Source organism: Protopterus annectens, chromosome 8.part0, assembly GCF_019279795.1.
Source record: "Protopterus annectens isolate FY-2018-M chromosome 8.part0, PAN1.0, whole genome shotgun sequence".
In the NCBI taxonomy this organism is placed as follows: domain Eukaryota; kingdom Metazoa; phylum Chordata; order Ceratodontiformes; family Protopteridae; genus Protopterus; species Protopterus annectens.
In genome coordinates, this window is record NC_056741.1 from 200,019,484 (window position 1) to 200,042,133 (window position 22,650).

A 22,650-nucleotide genomic window follows, 5' to 3' on the forward strand; every position below is an offset into this window, starting at 1 on the left:
ATCTGTGGTGGTGACTCCTGTCTAGGCTGGGTGGGTTTCACATGGATGTGACATCTGCCACTAAATGCAGGTCATATGATCATGGGAAATTCAAGGCAATTGACCTTTTATGCTTTGCTATTACTAACCCTTGTACTGTAGCTCCTCTTTGAATGATGGCTAAGGCAAAAATTAATGATTTCACTAGGAATTGAACTTAGGACCTTCTGTGTGCCAGACAGAAGTGATAACCACTACACTTCAGAACCCACACATCTTTCCCCTCCATCATTATATTACATGCAGGGGATATGTGTGTGTGTGAGAGATGATGAGTTATTTGCCTTGCAGGAAAAAGATTTGGTTGCTAGGTTTTGTAATAGAGGATACAAACATCAGGATATTATTCATTCCAGTGATGTGGTTAGGAGAATAGATAGAACTGATTTGTTAAAATACAGAATAAAAAAAAATAAATAAAAAAAAACAAAAAAACAAAAAGGGAGTTCAGGATCTCCACTTAGATTAGTGACCAGTTATGGTAGTAAAACATCACTTTTGTTTGATTTGGTACATAAAGTTGTAATGAAAGCAGGCCCTATTCAGTACAATATACCCCAGCCAACATAAGGCAGGCAAAGCAACATCACCTACCCAGAAAATCCATTTCTAAAAACTATATGCAGTGCATTCTGTAAAATACTCAATTGATCCCCCTAATATTTACTTCCTACTGGCAGAACAGGGTGGCATAGTGCTCCCTCAGGTTGATATTCGATTGCCTGCACTGTTTGCCAGAGTGACTGATTAAACTTATGCATATGGTCACCATAACTGTACTATAGGTTTTCCTGATGCAGTCACTGTGAAGCTGATATAAAAATATATTACTTTTATGGCTGCACTGGACAGGTACCCTGCAGAATGCAGTGTATGTAGAGGCCAGACTATGGGCACTCAATAGGTCAGAACAAGGAGCAAAATTGTAACATCATGCACATGGCTACATGCTACGAATGCTACATGATATGCATTGTTGGCAGCTTCGGTGTAATTTGGAAATGATCACTAGCATAGACTGGCAATCCTATGGGCTTCACAGTATTCATGAGCAAGCAGAGTGTACATATGTCCTGCAAGCCTGGAAATAGGCAAGGACAAGGACAGTAGTGCTAACTGAAGATGATAGCTCCATGTGCTGTGGCACAGATTTAAGGACTAGAGGTGTAACTTCAGAGATATGCATGCTGGACAGTTCCTTGGATGGACACCCCTCCAAACCAAACTTAAAAAATAAAAAGAGTGTGGCACGATATGTTCAGAGCATCAGTAACCATCAGCATAGTGCTGCAAGAGGATGGGTAAAGGCAGTACATCCATTGCTGTTCTCAGGACATCACAGGGTGGAATGGTCACAGCAGATTAGCAGACAAGTATGTGACCACCAAATGGGGGCAAGACACATAGCTGACACATACAAGTCTGCCAAGGAAAGGCATGCACACATCCAGATTCTAAAATGTGTAGCCCATAGGTGTCTCGTCAAGGTCCCAAGAGAATGTCAGTGGGTGAAAAGTCTACCATCCATGAGAAGAAAGTGTTACTCCAAGCACTACATATATGGGTCTGCCAAGGAAAGTCATGCTCATGTACCCTAAGATATGTAGCTCACAAGTGTCTTGTCAGGGTTATAGGAAAATGGCAATGGATGGAGAAGGTCACCAACCAGGAGATGGATGGCTACTGCAGAGCCTAGACATACATGAAATCTGTATCCTAGAAAAGGTAAAGTAGATAGGACTTTCCAGGGTCAGGAGTGGCAATGGGTGGTTCAGAGAATCAATGCTGTAGGCAGACATAATAATTGCATTAGTACAAGTGCATTCCAGAGTCATTAATATGAAAATACATGCCAAGACCAATACAGAGGACATCTCCTTGGACAGGTCCACTGCAGGTGGCAGGCAACAAACACAGATTTGTCTCATAGAGACACATGGACATCACCTTCACACCTGAAGATAGTAGCTAGGCTAGTGATGATTGCTTGATCGTTTGTAGGGGACATACCAGCTTCCTAGTAGCGTGTATGTTTCCAGTTATACACCAGCCTACATTTGCAATTGATCATTCAGCATAAGACTTCTGCATATCTGTCCTCCATTTACTTAACATCTGCATATACTCAAACATGGCATTTACATGAGTGTCCTATACAAGTATATGTGCCACACATTCAGGGGACTGCAGTATACATGCCAACACTGCCATGCATAGGTTATCTTCATGATTTTGCAAGTTAAATTAGTGCAGGGCCCAGCAAAACAGGTTGCCATGTGCCTGGGATCAACAGGTCATCTGTGACTGATATGGCACAATCAGATGATATAGTGACCCTTTCAACAATGGTGACTTTGTGCATCTCTCATACACTGTAGCCAAATTCATGCAAGTAAGGAACAGGTGCACGGCCAAAAATGACCAATGTCCAGAAAAGCAAACAGCCAGCACTCAAATGACAGCACAACATTCTTGATTTAAATCATGATCAATACCCACAATAAGAGTAGGAAAAGCATAGCAATAAAGCCTTCTTCAGTGCAATTATCACACATGCCCCCACCCCCTGCTTAAATAACAAGAATCTACACTCATTGGTTGATCAAAAGTAATCGTTAAGTCCAGGAGAAAAAAGTTCTCCCAATTGAATAATCCATTTCTTTTCTTTCTTGTCCAATATATTGTGTCAGCCTGATTTCTCTTTATTGTTAGACATAATTCTCCCTATAATAGCAAAACTAAACCAGACTGCGGGATGCTTCATAGTGTGTTTATAAAGCACATTGGAATGGCAACCACATATGACATCACTAAGATGTTTAGAAATACATAACTTTAATGAACCTTGCCTCACATAAAAAGGGGGCATTTACATAAAGCTAGATAAATGACCCAGTCTGGCTGACAATTATCATAAACAAATATATCAGATACATGCAGGGTATTGTGAGAAGTAAACTGTTTGGTATTGGAAACATATTTGCAAAAACTACAATGATTACAAGGCTGGCAGCCCTTCAATATATACTCCCTCTAAAGTAGTCTGCTGTGCCCCAACAGTCCTGCCATCAAATTTCTTATAATGATTGAACCAGCCACCTATTGTTCTACCCCTCCTATAAAAAAAACACATTTGTAGGGCATCGGTTCCCTTAAGGTATCATCAGACAATAGGATCCCCCAATGTTTCTGAGAAAGATCAATGAGCTTGGGTATGAGGACACTAACATTATGATTACCGTGGATGTGAAGAATATGTACACGGTCAACCCCCATGATTTGGGGGTTACATGTTTTATTGATTATTTAAACACAAAAGAACTGAAAGAGGATCAGGTGAACCTTTAGGAAGAAATCAAGGAAATGATTCTCAAAAATAAGTGTATTTGGTTTAATGGTGAATTCATTTTACAACAGGAAGGGATGGCCGTGGGTTCACAGGTCAGTTCCTTATTTGCCAATATTGTGATGCTGGAATGGCAGTGTAAACACATTACAGGATGGCCCTTCTATGAGCAATTCAAGCTCTATTTACTTTATTTGGATGACATATTTATTGTTTGGATGGGGAAGAGGAGAAGATTGGATCCTTTATTGACTATATCAATATGACTACAACATTTTTGAGTTTTACAAGTGATTATAATCATATAAGACTCCCGTATTTGGATCTTTGTCTTATTTAGGATAGTGTGAATAGGCAATATGTGTTGAGGATCTACCGGGAGGCCACCTACTCTAATACACTGTTACATGTTTCCAGCTCCCACTCCTTATTTCAAAAGAAAGCTGTGGTGAAGGGGCAACTGATTCAGGTGGCTCAGATGACAACAGTGGAATCTCAATTCCTCAAGGAGTGTGTGCTTATGAAATGGATGTTCCTTAACAGGGCTTATCCGACCTCCTTGATTGATGACATGATTAATGAAGTAACACATAAAGGAAACTCTGGTTATTTTGCACCATTGCTTAATGCAATGATGCAGGAGCAAGAATCAACCAACGTGGCATGTGGTTTAGGACCACCTATGAATACCTCCCTGGTTATGACATTAATATAAATAGCACAAATATAAGGGTTATCTTGAATAAGAATTGGGTATTACTGAGAGCGGACAGATCATTTTGAGATATTAGGTATTGTACCCTCCTTGGTGTATAGGCGGGATTATACCTTAAAAATTGGTTTGAGAGGTCCCAACAGATTAGGATATCCAAAGCAAGGATAGTACAATGTGAGAGATACTCTTTTTGTAAATTCATTCACACAGGTGATAGATTCACCATCAGGGGTAAGCCTTTTAAGATGTTGGTTAGGGCTGACTTTGTTTTATGTCGCATTATGTCAACCTTGTGATGGGTTTTATATATACAAAAACTGAAAGGAGAATTCATGAATGGATTTATAAGCATCTCCAGGACATTAAAAAGGCAAAATGACTAATGCCCTTTGTAGGCAGGCATATAAGTAACCATCCTGGGCATACTTTTAAATTTTCAGTTTTGGAACAGATTTACATTGATCCAAGGGGAGATCCATGGAAGATCAACTTGGAAGTTAAAGAAATTTACTGGCAGGTTTATTGGAACACATATAGCTGGCCAGATATTAATGAACAGGCCAAAACTGCACCAATTTTAAAGTTAAAATAACTGAGGAAGTGAAAGCACCTTCATGAGTGATTTTATATTAGGTATATGAAGGAAGCATATTTGTGAGGGTAAAATTATAATTTTGGATGTTATATTCAATATCAAATTCGACTTTAATTGAATTTCTAATTGTCATGGTACGTAATTTGTTTTTGTATTTTCCTAACGGGGGTGTGGTGATGGGCTAGATATATGAATGGCTGCTGTTGATCATGTGATTTTGGGTGAGTGGTTTAAATAGGAGTAAATGAAAAGGAGTATTTATCTGAGGAAGTTTTAACTTTGGTTAAGATGAAAGTGCTAATTGTTTTTATTGTTATTTTACAGTACGTAAAGTTTTTCTTTTCTATTAAATTTTCTGGTTTTCCATTTCATTGCCAGGTGTTCATTTTTCTTTTTACTGTACTTTATTAGTCCTGAAGTTAGGACATTACTGTTTGATTTTGCAAAGACTTCAGAAAACTTAATAGTATATCCATGTTTGACTGCTACCTTATACCTTGTGTGTATACAAGTTGGAAGAATGGCAAGGGAAGCCAGGTTTTATTAGCACCCCAAATTTGTTGAAGGAGTAATGGCCTTACTAAGATAGGGCACCTTTAGTGTTAACAGTTCAAAATGTGAACTTGGAATGAACAAAGTGAGATGCTTTGGATACATGATAAGGAAGGGCTAAATCAGACTACAATTAGAGACGGCAGTGGTTTTGAGGGAATGAGTAGGACCCCAAACAAAAAGGCAAATATGAGCCTTGTTAGGGTTTGTAGGGTACTCTAGAATATTCATTCACTGTTTGTTTCCATAGCTCATCTCCCTATTAAATGTATAAAGGAGACGATTCTTGAGTATGTCTGGTGGACAATGGAGGGAGATGAAGCATTTTAAAGGCTCAGGCAAAGTCTTTGTTTAGAAGCAATTGTGGTGTCCCCAAGTTTTACAAACTATTCAGTGTTTATGCAGACACTTTAGAGATTAGGGTAATGATGGTGATAAAAAATAAATAAGGAAATGAGGAACATCCGCTCTGTAATGTAATTAGAAAAGTGAATTAAGTTGGCATTAGATACTCCACATATAAAACAGAATGCCTGGTTATATGCCATTTTTACTTTCTGTTAGGCAGAGAATTTAAATTGCTTACATACCATTCCTCCTTCAATGGATTCAGTAGCAAATAGCTGGTAAATGTCAGGATCTGTATATGTGTCCTTGCATTCAAATCATTCTGCTCACCATCCCAGTATTTACCAGCATAATGTAGATGGTGTACCTAAGGTTCACAGTCTTTCCAGTACCTTTAAGCCAGTAAATTCATGCTGGGGGAGAGGTGTGAGCATCTGTAACATATCATGGTGATTCCACCTGACAATACTTAATACTTAGGGGATCTACACATAGGTAATGATGTAGTAAACTAGTTCTGAAAATTCAGTAAAAGTGTATACCTGCTAGATGAAGAATATACCTTTGTGTATGCAAAAACACATGGAACAAGGTAATAGAGAATGGATTCTTTAAAACAAAATAACTGCAGAAAAGGCAATATAAGTCATCGCTATACGTCTGGCATTCTAAGTCCAGAAAAACTACAGTTATGAAAGAAACGTAGTAGGAGCCTGAGTCGAGTAGTCTGTAACAATCCAGTAACAAGAGACAAACTTAAAATGGAGCAACTGAATCCAAGATGGGAAATTGATTCCAGTAGTAGAAATCATGGCAGCAGAGACTCAGTGCTGCCAAATCAAACAGCAACTGGCAAAAATGGCTTTGTTGCTGAAATTTTGTAATGCTTAATCTGAAGCAACCTCTCTACTGAACAGATTTTCACAGAATGCCCAGCTTTTTGGCTCATATTTTTGGTCTGTTCCTTATAAAATTTGTGATTTTCTGACAAATCACTGGGATGATCTGAAGACTGAAGTCACTAAATAATGGCATACATTTGAGTTTCAGAGTTCAAATCCTTCAGAAAATGCATGTTAACAGAAACTGTGTTATTCTAGCAACTTTCTAAGTTTATATGACCAACACTTAAAATCTGTCCCTATTTTTGGACCTTTGTCCCCCCATAATGTCAGGCTTTGTCCAGATTTCCTACACTAACAGTTCAAGAGGTATGTAAAGCATGTTGGTAAAGGACTGTTTGTCATCAATGGAAGTCCTGGTGAAAAGACTTTTTGAAGTGCCTGTTGTGTGCACTACTGTTAAAGATTTTTATTTTACTTCAGTACTCGTTAGTTATGACGTGTTTTCACTGTAACTGCACAATGCAAGCAAAGCAGTCAATGAACTGAACTACTTCTTGTAGCAAAAAATGTTTGTTTTTCCACATTTTAAGACAAAGCTAGCCCTTTGCTATGATCACATGAATGAAACCAGTGTCCATTTATAGCAGCTAAACAACATGTTATACAAATGGTAACAAGAACGTACCACTAATAATTTCTCCAAGCATTTTTATTTTGGACTTACAGTTGCAGGTGTTTGGAAAGGAAGTTCTTGCAGAGAGTAAGCCACGTATGCAGACAGAGAGATGTTATCGTCTACTCCACCCTAAACAAAAACAGAGTTAGTGATGTTACCATATATCAAGATCTTCACAGAATATATGACTGAGGTAATGTTCTGTAGCTGATGCATTCAGAATATTTTGTAGTTTCTGAATAAGTTTCAGTTAACTCAGTATCTATAAATGTCATGTAGGTATCTACATTCTGGAAAATCCTGTTAAATGTTTGAGAAGAGCTATGTCTGTTGTCATTTCTAAATTTAGACAACTAAAACAATAACTCTGATGACACTTAAGTAAAACTGGCTGGTATACTGTTTTTTACTACAACATCCATATATAAATCCATATTTTAAATAACGAATCTGCTCACAACAAACTCAGTTATTAATAAGTAACATATACCCCTGTCTTATGAAAATGGAGAACTCTGCATCTTGGTGAAACACTGTTATAATCTTAGCACAAGATGTATTTTACCTTCATTGATGTATGATACAGCATTCCAACATTGTTAAAACAGCCAGATGGTTGCTGCTGTTGTTGTATCCATTGGAGAGCACAGATAATCACACTGTCATCAACTGAGATGAAGTATCTGGCTTTACCAAACATGATTGCCACAAAAACAGTCAACCTATGAAAAAAGAAATTGCAATGATACAATGTGATGTTTTCTGTGTTCAGTGAACAGACAATAATTTTAGAGCACAAGAGAAGAACTCATACACCTGCTCTGCTGTACTCTTGGCAACAAGTCATCTAACTCATGAATAAAACAACAGCTTTTCTTAGGACTACCATTTCAACCCATAGCCAGATGTGAGGGTCCTAGGTTAAAATGTTATTCCTCCCCAGATGGCTAGAATTAATATCAATGGCAACTGTCCGGGGGCTAAGAATGAGTGTAGAGACTTCAGCTGCTGATGTCATGCAGGAAAGATTCAATTAATCATTCTAAGTGAAAAAAGCAACACAAATTAGATGTAATTTAGTTTATAAAAATTAACTACACCATAGTCTGCAAAAAAAGGACATATATGGGCTGCTTATTATCCACACATATACACACATCCAGCAATAAATTTATAAGAGAAAAAGAATATCTGTAGCTCTCCATGTGTGACAGATAATGTTATAGTTGTAACATAATATATATATAGTTGAAATAATGCAGCTGCATTCTTTGATACTGCACTAACTGAGCTGCATTATTTGCGCTGAAAGACTACACATAATTCTTGCTAGTACACTTGCAGTGGCCAGCACTGCTGTTGTACTGTGTCAAATTCCATCCTGATGGAAAAACCCATTTGTGACCCTTGTTCTGTGCTTGTAGTTGTAAGGCATTTATTATAGCTCTGTTATGTGAGCTAATTAATGCTGTACCAAGGTTAATCAGCATATGCATTTGCACCATCTTACAAATATCGGGGCTCTTACTGCAGTTAATGTTAATTCTATACTATTCTTTCTAGATGCCTTTGAACAATGTCTGGAGGCTTAAAACTGATATATTCTTGTTGTGGTCAAGTGTCATTTACATCTGTCTTAAAATATGCTATGACCTGTTACTAGTTGTGAATGGCTGGTAATATATTTTGACTTTTTAACAGTTTTAGAATTCCTAGCTTTCAGGCTACTGTAGGTACCATTTTTCTGTTGCAGCAACTAGTACTTATATACCAGAACTTTTAATAATTAATCTTTTTTTTCACTTTTTTAGGTGCCAGAGTTTAGCATCTGCTTACAGTGTGCTCTACAGTTACAGCTCTCATAGTATAACTTCAATCCCCTGCATTAACTACTAGACTATTTGTCCTGCATAAATGTCAAACTATTTAGGGACACATTTACAGAAATAATGATGTTTTTATTCTAAGTCATTGAAAACCGCATGTTATTATAATAATGTCCCTAAAAATTAAAACAAGAATAGATTATTATAAATAGTACTGTCGTTTACTTGCACATTCCGTAAATGTGCCCAAGCATGCATTTTTTCTTTAAATTGTTTCCTCTGATGTATTTGGCATGTACCTCCTTTAAGTTTATACAGCAAAGGAATGAATGGAGACCAGAGGAAACACATCTGCTCACAAGCAAAGATACATAGTGAGTTCAATTGTGTTACCTCCAGCCCACCCCCCTATCAGTAAAGGTTTTTACAAATCCATCAGGAGCTTGGTTTTAAAAAATGACAGTTTAAATCAAAGAATGTCAGATTATGTTTCAAGTTCAATTGCTGATTATCATTAATTCCATATGCCATTCAAGTAGTTTCTTTGTAGTGTTTAAATTTAAAAAAAGTCATACGAGTCTTCCCTTCCTCTTTAACTTAGAACATTGTTTATAGATTTATTTTTTGTGAAAATGCTGTAATGCAAGGTCTTCAGGGGACACTTTTCTTTAAGCACTCCCATTAACATGAGCTAATATCTTCATATCTTAAGTAGTGTATCTTGCAGTGATGACCAAAAACTCACCAGACTTGGGGAATATTCAGAAACAAATAACACAATGTACTCAGTGATGTGCAAGAATGTGGTAAATCAGATACAAATAGGTTCATAGGTTCATAGGTTCATACTAGGCTATCTGCCCGAGGGCATTTATAAGCCTAGCCCATAGTTTTGTGGCTTACGCCACCCCTTTAGTATGGGGAACTATACCCATTATTTTGCTGTGCTTCTGTCTAGCAGTGACACTGAAGTAATCCCTGGGGTATATCTGCGATCTCCCATTCATTGGTCAAGATTTCTCTTGAACAAGGCCAGCGAGGTGCTCTGCCTCACATATACCGGGATTTTGTTCCACAGCATAGGGAGTCTTTGGGTGATGAATCTATCCCTCCAGCACGTCCTATTAATAGCCGTGTCGAGGTTTAAGTCTCCCGCCCTTGTGGCTCTGACGGATCTAGATTTTGTGAGGTGAAGCATATTCATCAAATCTGGGTTTGACATGGCCTTGTATGTCAGGCAAAGGTCACCTCTGAGCAAGCGGTAAGCGACTGAATAGAGCTGGAGTTCTTTCAGTCGGGCAGCATAGGACAGATTTTTGAGACCCTTTATCCTTTTGGTGAGGAACTTTTGTGGCCTCTCCAGCTGCTGCAAGTGACGGGTCAGATACATTCCAAATGGGGCATTGTACTCAATCATTGGTCTGATGAGTGAAGAGTATAGGGAGACTATGACCTCCCTTGATCTAGATGTGAATCCCTTCATGATAAGGTGGGCAATGTAGAAGGTCTTCCTAACTACTTTAGCTACATGGGTGTCGAATGACAGGCTACTGTCAACCTGGGTCCCCAGGTCCCTGATAACTTCTTCTGTGCTCAGAGGATTACCACCTATATTGTTGCTAGGGGTAACCTTGTTTTTCCCGAAGGGTATGACTATGCATTTTTTGGCATTTAACTTTAGGCCATGGCTCTGGCACCAGTCATCCGTTTCTGTGAGACCCTTCTGAAGGATATCTGTGTCAGATGTGTTTTCGACTACGGCCCAGTTTGCAGTCATCTGCAAACTTTGTCAGCCATAACCCTCCTGTGTTTGCTTGTACTTCGGAAAAGTAGATGCCAAACAAGAGTGGGCCCAGGACTGAGCCCTGTGGGACACCACTTGTGACAGGCTTTGAGTCTGACATGGCGCTAGCAACTCTGACCCTGTGGGTTCTGTCACTCAGCCAGTTTGCAACCCATCTTGTGATGTATGGGTTAACATTTAAGCTGATGAGTTTTTCAATGATACCCGAGTGGGGTATTGTATCGAAGGCCTTCGCCAGATCGAGGTAGGCTGTATGGACTGCCTTTCCCTCATCAATGGCTTTGGTGACTGTTTCGAAAAAGTCAACCAAGTTTAAAAGGCATGATCTGCCTTTGACAAAGCCAAACTGGGTTGGATCCAAAGTCTGCAAATTCCCTATGTCTTTATTTATGAGGTCCATTATGATCCTCTCCATGGCTTTGCAGATAAGGCTTGTCAAGCTAATGGGATGGTAATTTCCAGGGTCTGTGGAGGCACCGCCTTTGTGAAGTGGGACCACAGTCGCAGTGCGCCACTCCCTGGGTACGTATCCAGAGGTGAGACTATGATTAAACAGCTGTCCTAGCTGTGGGTTTAATTCCTCGTTGAGTTCGTGGAGCACACAGCCTGGGACACCATCAAGTCCCATGGATGCTGTGTTTTTTGCTTTGGAGAGAGCAGTTCTCACTTGGGCGTTTGAGATGTTTGGGGGGCTGCAACCATTTGGTATAGATATCTCTCCTTTTGGGAGGAGGGGAGAAGTTTGCACTGAACCTGTCAGCCAGTATGTTGGCAATGTCTGTAGGATCAGTAATCTTCACATCATTTTGAACTAGTTCTGAGCATATCTGGGAGTTTCCTCCCAGGTTTCTAACATAGCTAAAGAAGGCCTTATGATTGTCTTTTGAGTCTTTAGCTATTTTTCTCTCAAAATTTGCTTTGGATGATTTTATGAGAGCTCTTAGTTTTTTACTTATAGTGATCAAAGGTGTCTTACCTTTTAAGGATTTTGCTCTATCTTGTAGTAGCTTCTTCCTTTTGTTGTAGAGTTTGTTTATAGCTGGGGTCCACCAGACTGGACGCTTGCCCTTGGTACAAAGAGTCTTTGTTTTGCTTGGGATTGCCTTATCCATGCAGTCCTGCAGGTGCTGGTAGAAGGCATTTGTAAGTGATTCAGCGGCTTGAGTACTGTTTTCCGCCGGCTCGGGGGCCTTAAAGGAGACTACACTAGTCTTTAGAAGTGTGAAGTTGGCTTTCGAGAAGTTTTTTACTGTGGTCTATTTTATTTCAGGTGGGGGTGGGATGAGGACCTCCAGCAAGATTATTTTGTGATCTGATCTCACCAGTGAGGGGTATACTTCCGGTGTTGAACATTGTGCTCCCATGTTCGTGATGATGAGATCAAGTATGTTTTCTCCTCTTGTGGGGATGGTGACTAGTTGTTCCATGGCATTTGAGTTTATGAATTCCAGGAACTTTTGGGATAGGGTGTTTGGGCTTGAGTAGTGTTCCCAGTCTATATTAGCGTAATTGAAGTCACCTAGTATGATGGTGTTTGGAGATACATTTATCCCCTCCAGTGTTTTCAGGAAAGCCATGTGAGGTTCCTGAGTTTGTGAGGGTGGCCTGTAACATGCTACAATTTGCAGAGCAGTCTTGCCTATGGTTAATTGCACCTGGATGGTCTCTGATGCATTGTGCGTTGCCACCAGTCTTGAGGTGTGGGTGTCCTTGATGAATATGGATACCCCCCCTCCTTTCTTGGTATTGTCCGGATTTTGGGGCTGGAACGCATGATATGAGGTAAAACCTGTTAGTGCTGGGGTGCTCTCAGGAGCCTTGAACCAGGTTTCTGTCACAGCACAGACATCGATGTTCTCCATACTGAGAAGGGCCTCGAGTGCGTGCATTTTGAGATTTAGACTTCTGGCATTGAGCAGCATTACCCTTAGTTTTTTCCTTTTTGTGTTCTAGGGTGGTAGGTTTAGAATTTGAGCCTTGCCTAAAAAAGGCACTATAGGGGTGGCAAGAGCCTTTGCCAATATCCGGAATCCCAGGGGTGACAGGTGCAAGCCGTCCCTTGCGAAGCAGCGTGGCTTGTCCAGCATGTCATCCCAGGCAGACAGACATTGGATCCCCTTTGAATGACACCAGAGTTTAAACAAATTGTTAAAGCTGATCATCTTATCTCTGTATTGTGGCATCATTCTTGGTGAAGGTAGGATACTGCTCAAGGTCAGGGTCATACCTGCCTGGGCTACATAATCAGAGAGCTCCTCAATGTCTCTTTTCATGTAGTCCAAGGAGGTACGTCTCAGGTCGTTTACACCAGCATGGACAATGACTGAGTCGTATTTGTACCTGCTGTTGAGAGACCTGAGTGCTTGCGTTATGTGGCGGATTCTAGCGCCCGACAGGCAGCTTACTGTAACTCTCTCCTTACTCAGTCTGGTGAGCGGGATGTCAGTGTGTCTGACTATGGAGTCACCAATGACTAGTGTGTCTGGCATTGTGTTTGGCCTTAAGGGCTGTGACTGTTTGACACTCTGACTGTGATGTCTATGTGTTGCAGGTGTTGTGTTCTGAGGTGGTGGTTGTTTGGGTGTCTGCTTTGGTGGCCTCTGCTGTTTTGGTAGATTTTTGATCAGAGCCTCCGAGTATCTGTTTGTGTGTTTATGTGTATGATTTGAGGTTGTGATGGTACTATGTGAGACTGGGACTATAGTGTGTGTGGTAACCTTCTCCTCCTGTCTGGTCTTGCCAGTCCTAAGTTGAGAGAGCTCAGCCTCCAGCTGCGGGGAAACAGCGTGTATGCAAATTACTCCATAATAACATGCAAATGGGTTCCAATATATTATGATAACGATTATGCCTGCAATGGTCAAAATTAGACCTGGTGTTAATTCAGAAACATATAAAATTTGGGTAGCAAGTCATGGCAATCAGCTTATCAGTACACCATCATTTTTCAGTGAACAGGAGCATCTGTGTTAGCTTGTCCTTATATGTTATGTGACTGGCTTGAGGGCCACTGTACATAATGTTACATGCTGACAGCACTCTCCATATCAAACAGTCCATCAGAGGCTGGCAAACCACCATGATCACAACAAAACTGACCGATTCCATTCGCATGTAGACATCACACATGAAATCCAGTGGATGAATGGACTGCTTATCTTCATATCATTAAGCATCTTTGCTGTAGGAACAATACAGCATCTGCTAGGAGCACATTAGGAGTTCACATGCATCAGCCTTATAATCCTACACCATTTATATTATATGATATTACAGGAAGTGCAGGGATATATTTCATTTCCACAAACAGCAGAGGAGTGTGCTACCACTATGTGGGCATTAATATTTATTTGTTTGCAGTTTGTTAACCAGGAATGTCCATTGGGCTGACATGAGCCCTTTTTCAATGGAGGTCCAGGGATAAAAGCTCCACATACATTTATATTAACAAACAGAAAATTAATACAGGATTATATAAAATATTACAAAAGCAAAACTGACAGAAATTAAAGCAAAAGATTACACAACTTAAGAATTAATACAAACATATGGATGCAGTGATTGTAGTAGCAACGGACTGATGTAGTATGCAATAGTAGTAGTTCAGAACAACATGAAATGATAAGCATTCTGTTTTGTATGGAATGCTAATGCTTACATTATGTAAGGTAAAAAGGGAGTAAGTAGTAATAAGAGTGAGATGAGGACGGAAGGAAGCATAACAAGTCTTAGTGAGTAAGCAACTGTAAGAGAGAGATGAATGAGGAAAAAGCATGGCTAGTGTTAGGTAGAAAGATTGGGAGAAGTGTGGGTAGATGGGAGGAGGTTAGGAGGGGTGAGTGCAGGAGCATTCCCAAGTAGAACAGAGACAGCAATGGAGTAATGTCTTAAAAGTGGAAAGGTTCTGGGTAGTTCAGATATGGGGAGGAAGTGAGTTCCATTCTTGTGCTAGGGAAAATGACAGTAGAAATTGCCCAGGGGTACATAAAGCTTTGTACACTTCAAGGAGATTATGATTATTGGGCCTCAGAGATTGATCTGGGAAATGCAGATTAGGATGGAGGGGCAGGGAGATGGTTTAAAAAGGAGTTTATGAGTGGGAGTGAGCTGAGTTTAAGAGAGATAATTGGGGAGTTCCAGCTCCTTCAAGGAATGTAAGGTATTGCAGAGTGGGAGGAGGATTTGGAGCTGATAGCAAACTTGGAGGTCTTATTGTAACATGATGCCAGTTTAGCCTTAAGGGAGGCTTGTAGATTGGTAAGGAAAGGGGATCCATATATTAGAGAGGGAGGAGGTAGGTGATAGAGGAGGTAAGCTTAGTTAAAGAAGTAAAGTAGAGATTATGGCGGTAAAGCATTCCAAGCTTCTGGTAAGTTTTCTTGATGTTAGTTTGAAGGTGAGTGCCAAACTTTAGTTGTTCATTGATAATGACACCCAGAAGCTTAGTATGGGGGACTATTTGGATAGGAATCATGTTTTGGCTTACTATAGAGAAGGAGTTCTTGTCAAATTTGGTGTTTTTAGATGTGGTAAAGATCAGGATTTTGGTTTTAGATACATTGAGAACATGGTGATTCTTTAGTATCCATGTCTCAGTGCAGTTAAAGGCAAGCTGAGTTTCATGCATGAGTTTGGGGAGAGATTCAGCAGAGTAGAGGATACTAGTGCTGTCTGTGTATTGGACAAGCTTAGCATTTTGGGATACTATGATGAAAGTCATTAATGAAGATGTTAAATAGTAAAGGATCCAGGACAGATCCTTGAGGTATGCCTGTCAGAGTGTCGCTGCAGGGAGAGGTATAGTTATTCTACTTCACGGCCTGCTGCCTATTTGTGAGGTAATTGGAAAACCAATTTATGGAAAAGGAGGAAAGATTAAGTTGAGAGAGCTTGGAAAAAAGGAAGCTATAGGAATAGGTATCAAAGGCCTTGGATAGGTCTAGGAGAAGGGTAGATACAATGTAGCGAGAGTCGCGTGCATGGTTGATGTTATCGAGGAAGGATAGAAGGGCTATGCTGGTACTGTGTTCAGGTCTGAATCCATGTAGTATCAGGGTCAGAAGGTGGTTGTCTAAGAGTAGGGTAAAAGTTACAGGTGAATACATTTTTCAAGGATTTTGGAGATAGGGAAGAGGATTACTATGGAGCAGAGATTGGGGATGTATGAGCATTCTATGCAACAGCCTTTTTTCCATATGTCCTGGTGGCTACTGACTGACCCACATTGCTATCAAGGCCCTGTCTTCTCCTCAAGCCAACCAGTACATCAGATGAATGCCTTCAACTCCATCACCTGTCAGTAATATGCAATGCACAAGGATTTATATACAGTGTGTCTGTGTACCATTCAGGCATTTTCCCATGATTTGTGAATCTGGCAGGGTTATCTAGCTGGGTAGGTGCCTAAGTTCCCACCCATAAAAGCCATGATAGTCTGGTCCTATGAACATAGGAAGCAAAACACTCATAATGGCATCCATTGTGTGCTGCAGGTGTTGCTGGATATGCCTTTGATCTATGGCTGATGACCACTGTTTACTACTCTGCGTATTCTTTATATTGCTAGCCATAATGTGATCTCCGGCAAATGTATTTTTTATTAAGATAAAATTTGGCTCTTAACTCATTACAGCCGAGTGACGTCTCCAGCTGTTTCTGCAGTTACCTCCCACTATGCCTCTAGACGTCAAATATTGCCTGTTCATATTTGCATTAATAATTCCAAAACCATGCTATATACAAAGTATCAGAATGTTTTATCTTGAAGCATACATGATGGCAAACACAACTCTATTGCTATATGACCTCTGTCAATGACTATTTGTTAGAACTGGAAGGTGATAACTTCATTTTTAAAGGCTGAAGCCACACCCATTGTGAGTTAAAGGTACACACTCCAAAGAGCTGTACTGAAGGGAGTGAGTTAACATGGGTCTAATGTTAGGTTGCTTATGGTGTGTGTGGGTGCATGTGTGTGTGTGTGTGTTTGTGTGTGTGTGTGTGTGTGTGTGTGTGTGTGTGTGTGTGTGTGTGTGTGTGTGTGTGTGTGTGTGTGTGTGTGTATACACACAAGTGTGCACCAGGAGATTCAGAGATTCTGGCTGTATTACTTATGGTTTGTATCATACTAAAGGTCATGGTCATTGTGCTGATCAACTGCCCATTATGTCTTGGCATGGGTATTGAATTCACATAGGGTGCATGCTCTTATGTAGCCAGGCCTCATTAATGTCTTCATTCCTTGCACTTCTGATCACATACATCACACTGATACTGGTAGGTATCTCTCTATTGTGCTGCCCGTTGATATAAATTACATGGTGCCTGCAATGTGCAGTCACGTGTCCTGGCTTTCATTTTTATTTGAATTGACATGAGAAGTGGATCTGCTCTTATCAGGATCAGACACTGGCAGGACTTCCATGTGACATGCAGGGTGCCTACTGGGGTATTATAAGGGTCTACAATATACAATATAAAATCAATGCCTAGCATGAGCTTCCCAGGGTAGAGAGTAATGCTACTGGCATCACTGACTTTGGCAAGAAGTACTGGCCAAAGTACAGTGACCTGAAGAAGTGCCACCCAGACGCATTCTCCACCAATGGAAGGAAGACGTGTGTGTGTGTTTGCGTTTGTATGGGTTGACTTTTATAATCTTGAAATACTGAAATATCGAATTTCAGTATCTCGAGACTATAATAGCGAAAGCCCAGTTCGCGAAAGATCACATAACCAAATCCAGAAATGTCGAATCAGCGGTTATAGTGGTGCTCTGTGTTACTGGATAGCTGTAGATTCAGGTAAGTGTTTATATTTTAAGGGTTTTTGGGTAGGGATTTTATTGTATGTTAGTGTGTTGGGAAGTTATAGATGTAGGCTAAGGTATGTAGGTAAGTGTGTGAGTGTGTAAGTGTTTAGAATGGTGGTGTATGTATATGATGTGTGTTTGTGTGAGGGGAATATAGACTGGGTAGTGGTGGGTCTCGAATCCGTGTCAATTTTAGTGGGACCTCGGAATTTGTATATATAAGTAGTGGCGGTGTGGGGGGAGAAGCCCTCCCCACATGGGGGGTGCAGGGGGGCTTTCCCCCTGCTTATATGTAGGATTGGTGTGTGCATTTGTGTTGTTTGTTTGTGTGTGTGTTTTGTTTGTTTGCTGTAGTGTGGGGAGGAAAGTTTATGTCTGTAGGGTGTATTAAAAACTCGCTGTTTTGAATTTCGCGTTTTTGGGGTTTCCGTATTTTGATTTTTCAGCTTTATAGTCTCAAGATACTGAAATGCAATATTTCAGTATTCCGGGATTATAAAGTGAATCTGTGTGTATATATACATACATATATATATACATATATATGTATATATATATATATGTATATATATATATATATATATATATATATATATATATATATATATATATATCGATCGACTGCTTTTAGTCGAATTACATTTGGTCGAAAATTATTACAGGCAGCCCACTTCACCGAAAATACATTTCACTGAAAAAAAAAAATATATATATATGGGTTCGTCAATTTGTTCAAAGTTTCACTACTTCGAACTCCACTTCACCGAGTCCACTTGCTTGAAGTAGTGAAACTTCGAACATTGACTTTAGCAGTCACACTTCAGCGTGGAATGGGAATAATCCCTTTTTCCTGCTGTAGTGTGATCACAGAGTTGGTATATTTAAGTTGGGGGGGGGGCACAGGGTCCAAAAACATGTTTTAGTGTTGGGTACTAGACTTCAGTGAAAGTGCACTTTCATTTAAGTGGACTTTTGCTGAAGTGTAGGGTCTACTGCTTAATTTCAGAGAAGTGTCTTTTCGATGTTAAGCAGTAAACCCATATATATATATATATATATATATATATATATATATATATATATATATATATATATATATATGGGTCACCTTTAAAATCTCAAACTCGCGTTTGCCCGAAACGGAATCCGACGGGACGAGAATACCAAACGCAGATGACCGAAGGTGAGAACCCGACGGACTCGTGAAGTGTGCGAGTGAGGGATTTAGTGTTAGGGAGCGGACAGGTAAGTGTGCGATAGTGAGGGACTGTGGGTTAGGGGTGGGTAAGTGAGTTAGGGTTAGGGTGCAGGTAGGGTGTGTGTGCGATAGCGAGGGACTGTGGGTTTAGGGGTGGGTAAGTGAGTTAGGGTTAGGGTGCAGGTAGGGTGTGTGTGCGATAGCGAGGGACTGTGGGTTTAGGGGTGGGTAAGTGAGTTAGGGTTAGGGTGCAGGTAGGGTAAGTGTGCGGTAGTGTCGGACCTTAGGGTTAGGGTTTGGGTTAGGGATAGTGCATATGTTATGTAGTGTACTGTGTTGTTTACGTGTAGTGTGTTGGTGTAATGGTTTTCGGTGTTTTGCGTTTTCGGCGTTTTATGCTGTCTGTCTTTTTGTTTCGGTCATTAGTGTGTCGGGCAAACGCGGTTTCGAGGTTTTAAAGGTGATCCATATATATATATAGATATATCTTTATATATATATATATATATATATATATATATATATATATATATATATATATATATATATATATACATACATACATACAGAAAAAGAGAGAGAGAAGCATACAATTTTAAAGTAAGCAAGTCAGTTTCTGCAGTATCACTGTACAGTACACCTGACCCATGCAGCTCTAAATGCTTTCTGCTGTCAGCAGTGAACACAGCATATCCACTGCTTGTTTTATATTTTTCTTTGTGTTAGGAGATCCAGGAAAACAAGATAGCCTGCCATAGGAGGCAGTACAGGATCTTCGGATAGCATTGTAACTTCAGAATATTACTGACAGTACTATATTACTGCAACATATATGTGGACCAGAACACTGTGTAGCTATATTTATTTATTTGTTTATTTACTTACTTTATTCATCACATTTATTTTTCTAATACTTACCCGTTGCTTACTCGTAGAGGTTATTCCTTCCAGTTCCTGTATTACTGTAGTAAAGCGTTCTACTTTTACCTAATGTGTGCCCCTGTGTAATACAGGCAATGATGCCTGACAGGGTGTGTGTTATTGTGGAAATAAGTCATACCCAAGGGTCTTATGAGCCTCTGCACTCAAGGAAGGGTGTTATTTTCACACTAACACACACTCAGCATGTCAGTCTTATGCTTAGAGAATGTGTTATCTGTTAAATTATGTTATATATATTTTTTTTATTACTATTTTTTGTTATTTTTATGTAAATAATTCCTCCATATTGTTTCAAACTTGCCTTAACATATGTAATTGTTGGAAGTATTTTACATTCAATGAGTAAGTATTTGATGTCTAATCCCCCACAACCCCTCCCCACACAAACACGAAGAAAAGTACACACACACACACACACACACACACACACACACACACACACACACACACACACACACACACACACACACACACACATAGGTGGAAACACACATAAACATGCAGTGATTAACAGCCACTTTGTAGTGGGAACACAACCCCTGGGATTCATGAAGTTTGCGCTAGGTGCAGGCGTAGCGTCGGTATTCTAACACCAAAAATGGCCACCAAACGATTCAGGTACGAGCTGTTTTCACGTGCACTACCTACGTACGCTATGGCCGCACACCTCCCAGGCCTTGTATGCTAATTACCCCATGTGCACCAGTGTAGCATGCAAATGAAGGTATGTAGCGATCCAGGAAGTGGTGCAGGCATAGTGTAAGCATGCAGAAATGTAAACCGTAGAAAATGGTTTACATTTTTGCAAATATAAAATCGGAGCCATGACAGCCAACCAAACACATGTATTACATTGTTAACGTATGCCAGTGGCTAAATATATAGCCATTGGCATAAATAAATGTACAAAATATAAAACTAACATTTAATATATAAAGTGGCACTATCGCGACGTGGAAGCCCAGGACAGCAGTGCTCAAAGGTGATCTCAAGAAAATTATAAAAATATAGAATAAAATCGCAATGAAATACAAATCACAATTTCCCTATAATAGTCAATGGCAGGCATGCTACATCATACTATGGCGCAAGGGTTGCTAAGGGGCAGTGACAGTTTTATGCGCAGTAGGTAAGAATTAGTAGGCAATGCCATCCAAATGAGAGGAGTAATAGTGAATTGCAGATTCCCCACTGGTGTAAGGATACACCTCACAGTGTAGCATTATAACACCGAGTTGTGCCATTGAGATAAAGACATCAAAAGAGGGGTGTGTCACCATTGCTGTTAGCACATTGAAGCATTGCTAAACCGGTTTGTCCCTAGCTAGGCAAAGCTGCAGGATAGGTGTGTGTTGAACTGGCCATAGCTATGCTTAGCTGAGAGTATACAAGGTAACCGAGTATGCATGTGAACAGAGATGAAAACACAGTAAACGGGTTTGCATGGTGCGCACTTCAGCTGAAACAGGAAGGATATAGGAAAGAAATGAGAAAATGCTGCAGCAGTGAAACTGGAATACAAATGACTAATTAACACCCAGGAGCCTACAGTGGGCCATTGACAACAGCTAACAAGGGGGCAAGCAGCTACCTGCAGAACAGGAAAGGGGAGGGGCTCTACTGCAAAGAAAACAGTAAAGTGTCAAAGCAGAACAAAGCCGATACGCAGTATATCAGCTACAAGGCACATTGTGCCATGATTGGGTAGGGAAAGTACAAAACAAAAAAGATGGCAGGTGGATGCATGCCTGATAATGGGAGGGGATCCAGGTTTAAAAGTGAATCAAAGGGCAACAGACAAATCAAGGCAGGCAAGCAGATCACCACAGTAAAGGCCCCACACTTGCAGTACTCATTGCAGAACCCATAATGAAGACACGCTGCAGCTGGAATAGATCATACACACCCACTGACATCAGCAGCATCCATAGCTCAATAGTATAAAGTGTGAAAGCACCTCACACACCTTTGTGTATTCCCATACACTCGGCACCAGTGGTGTATACAGATGGGGAACTTTTAGTATGTACATGTTAGGGGCTGCCATAGCTTTGATCCACCAGCATGTGTTGAAGACTGAAGGTGGTGTGGAGAATGATGCACATGACCACCTCAGGCACCAGAGAAGGAGGAGAGTGTTCAGACCCAGGGTAACCTACCAGGGGCTACTTGATCCGAACATAGTAGAGCATTACAGGGTGGACAGGGATCTCCTACAGCAACTTGTGGAGCTGTGCCGGCCACACCTCAGAGCCAGAACAAACAGAGGGGAACCCATCCCAGTGGATACGAAGGTATGTGTAAGCCTGAGAATACTAGCTACAGGTACCTTTCAAAGACCAACTGGGGATATCATGGGGATCTCACAGGCATCAGCATCCAGGGTACTACACCATTTCCTGGATGCCATGTTACCATATGCCAATGAGCACATATACTTTCCCCGAACACAGGAGGAGTTGGCCAGCAATATGCGTCTCTTCCACTGTGTGGCAGAATATCCGGAGGTACTGGGTGCAATAGACTCCATGCACATACACATCAAGTCACCACCCAGTGAGCAGGGTAGGTGCAAGATAAACCTCAAGGGATACCCCTCCATCAACTGCCAGGTCTTGTGCAATGCCCAGGGCATTATCATGGATGTGTGTGCTGGCAGCCCTGGAAGCTATCACGACACCCACATCTGGCATGCCTCACAGCTGTATCATGTATTTGCCAGGGGGGACATCCCAAATGGCCACTTGGTGGGGGATGTTGGCTATGCACTGGAACTGTGGATGATGACTTCCATCAGAAATGCACACACACCTATGCAGGAATGCCATAATGAGGCACACGCACAAACCAGAATCATCATAGAGCATGTGTTTGGGATGCTGAAGTCACAGTTCCATTGCTTGGACAGATCTGGTGAAGCCTTGCAGTACTCTCCAGGCACATGTGCCCACAT

The 22,650-nt window shown here is 40.6% G+C and overlaps 1 protein-coding gene across 1 annotated transcript in view; it reads right to left on the reverse strand.

Annotated features, from left to right (window-relative positions):
• Nucleotides 1–22,650, reverse strand: part of LOC122808699 (alpha-2-macroglobulin-like protein 1) — a 1,234,219-nt gene that overhangs the window by 149,034 nt on the left and 1,062,535 nt on the right. Inside the window, exons 26-27 of the mRNA XM_044079685.1 lie at nucleotides 7,682–7,838; nucleotides 7,165–7,245 (exon numbers count right to left, since the gene is read on the reverse strand). Of these exons, the coding sequence (XP_043935620.1) occupies nucleotides 7,165–7,245; nucleotides 7,682–7,838 (238 nt within the window). The remainder of the gene's footprint in view (nucleotides 1–7,164; nucleotides 7,246–7,681; nucleotides 7,839–22,650) is intronic.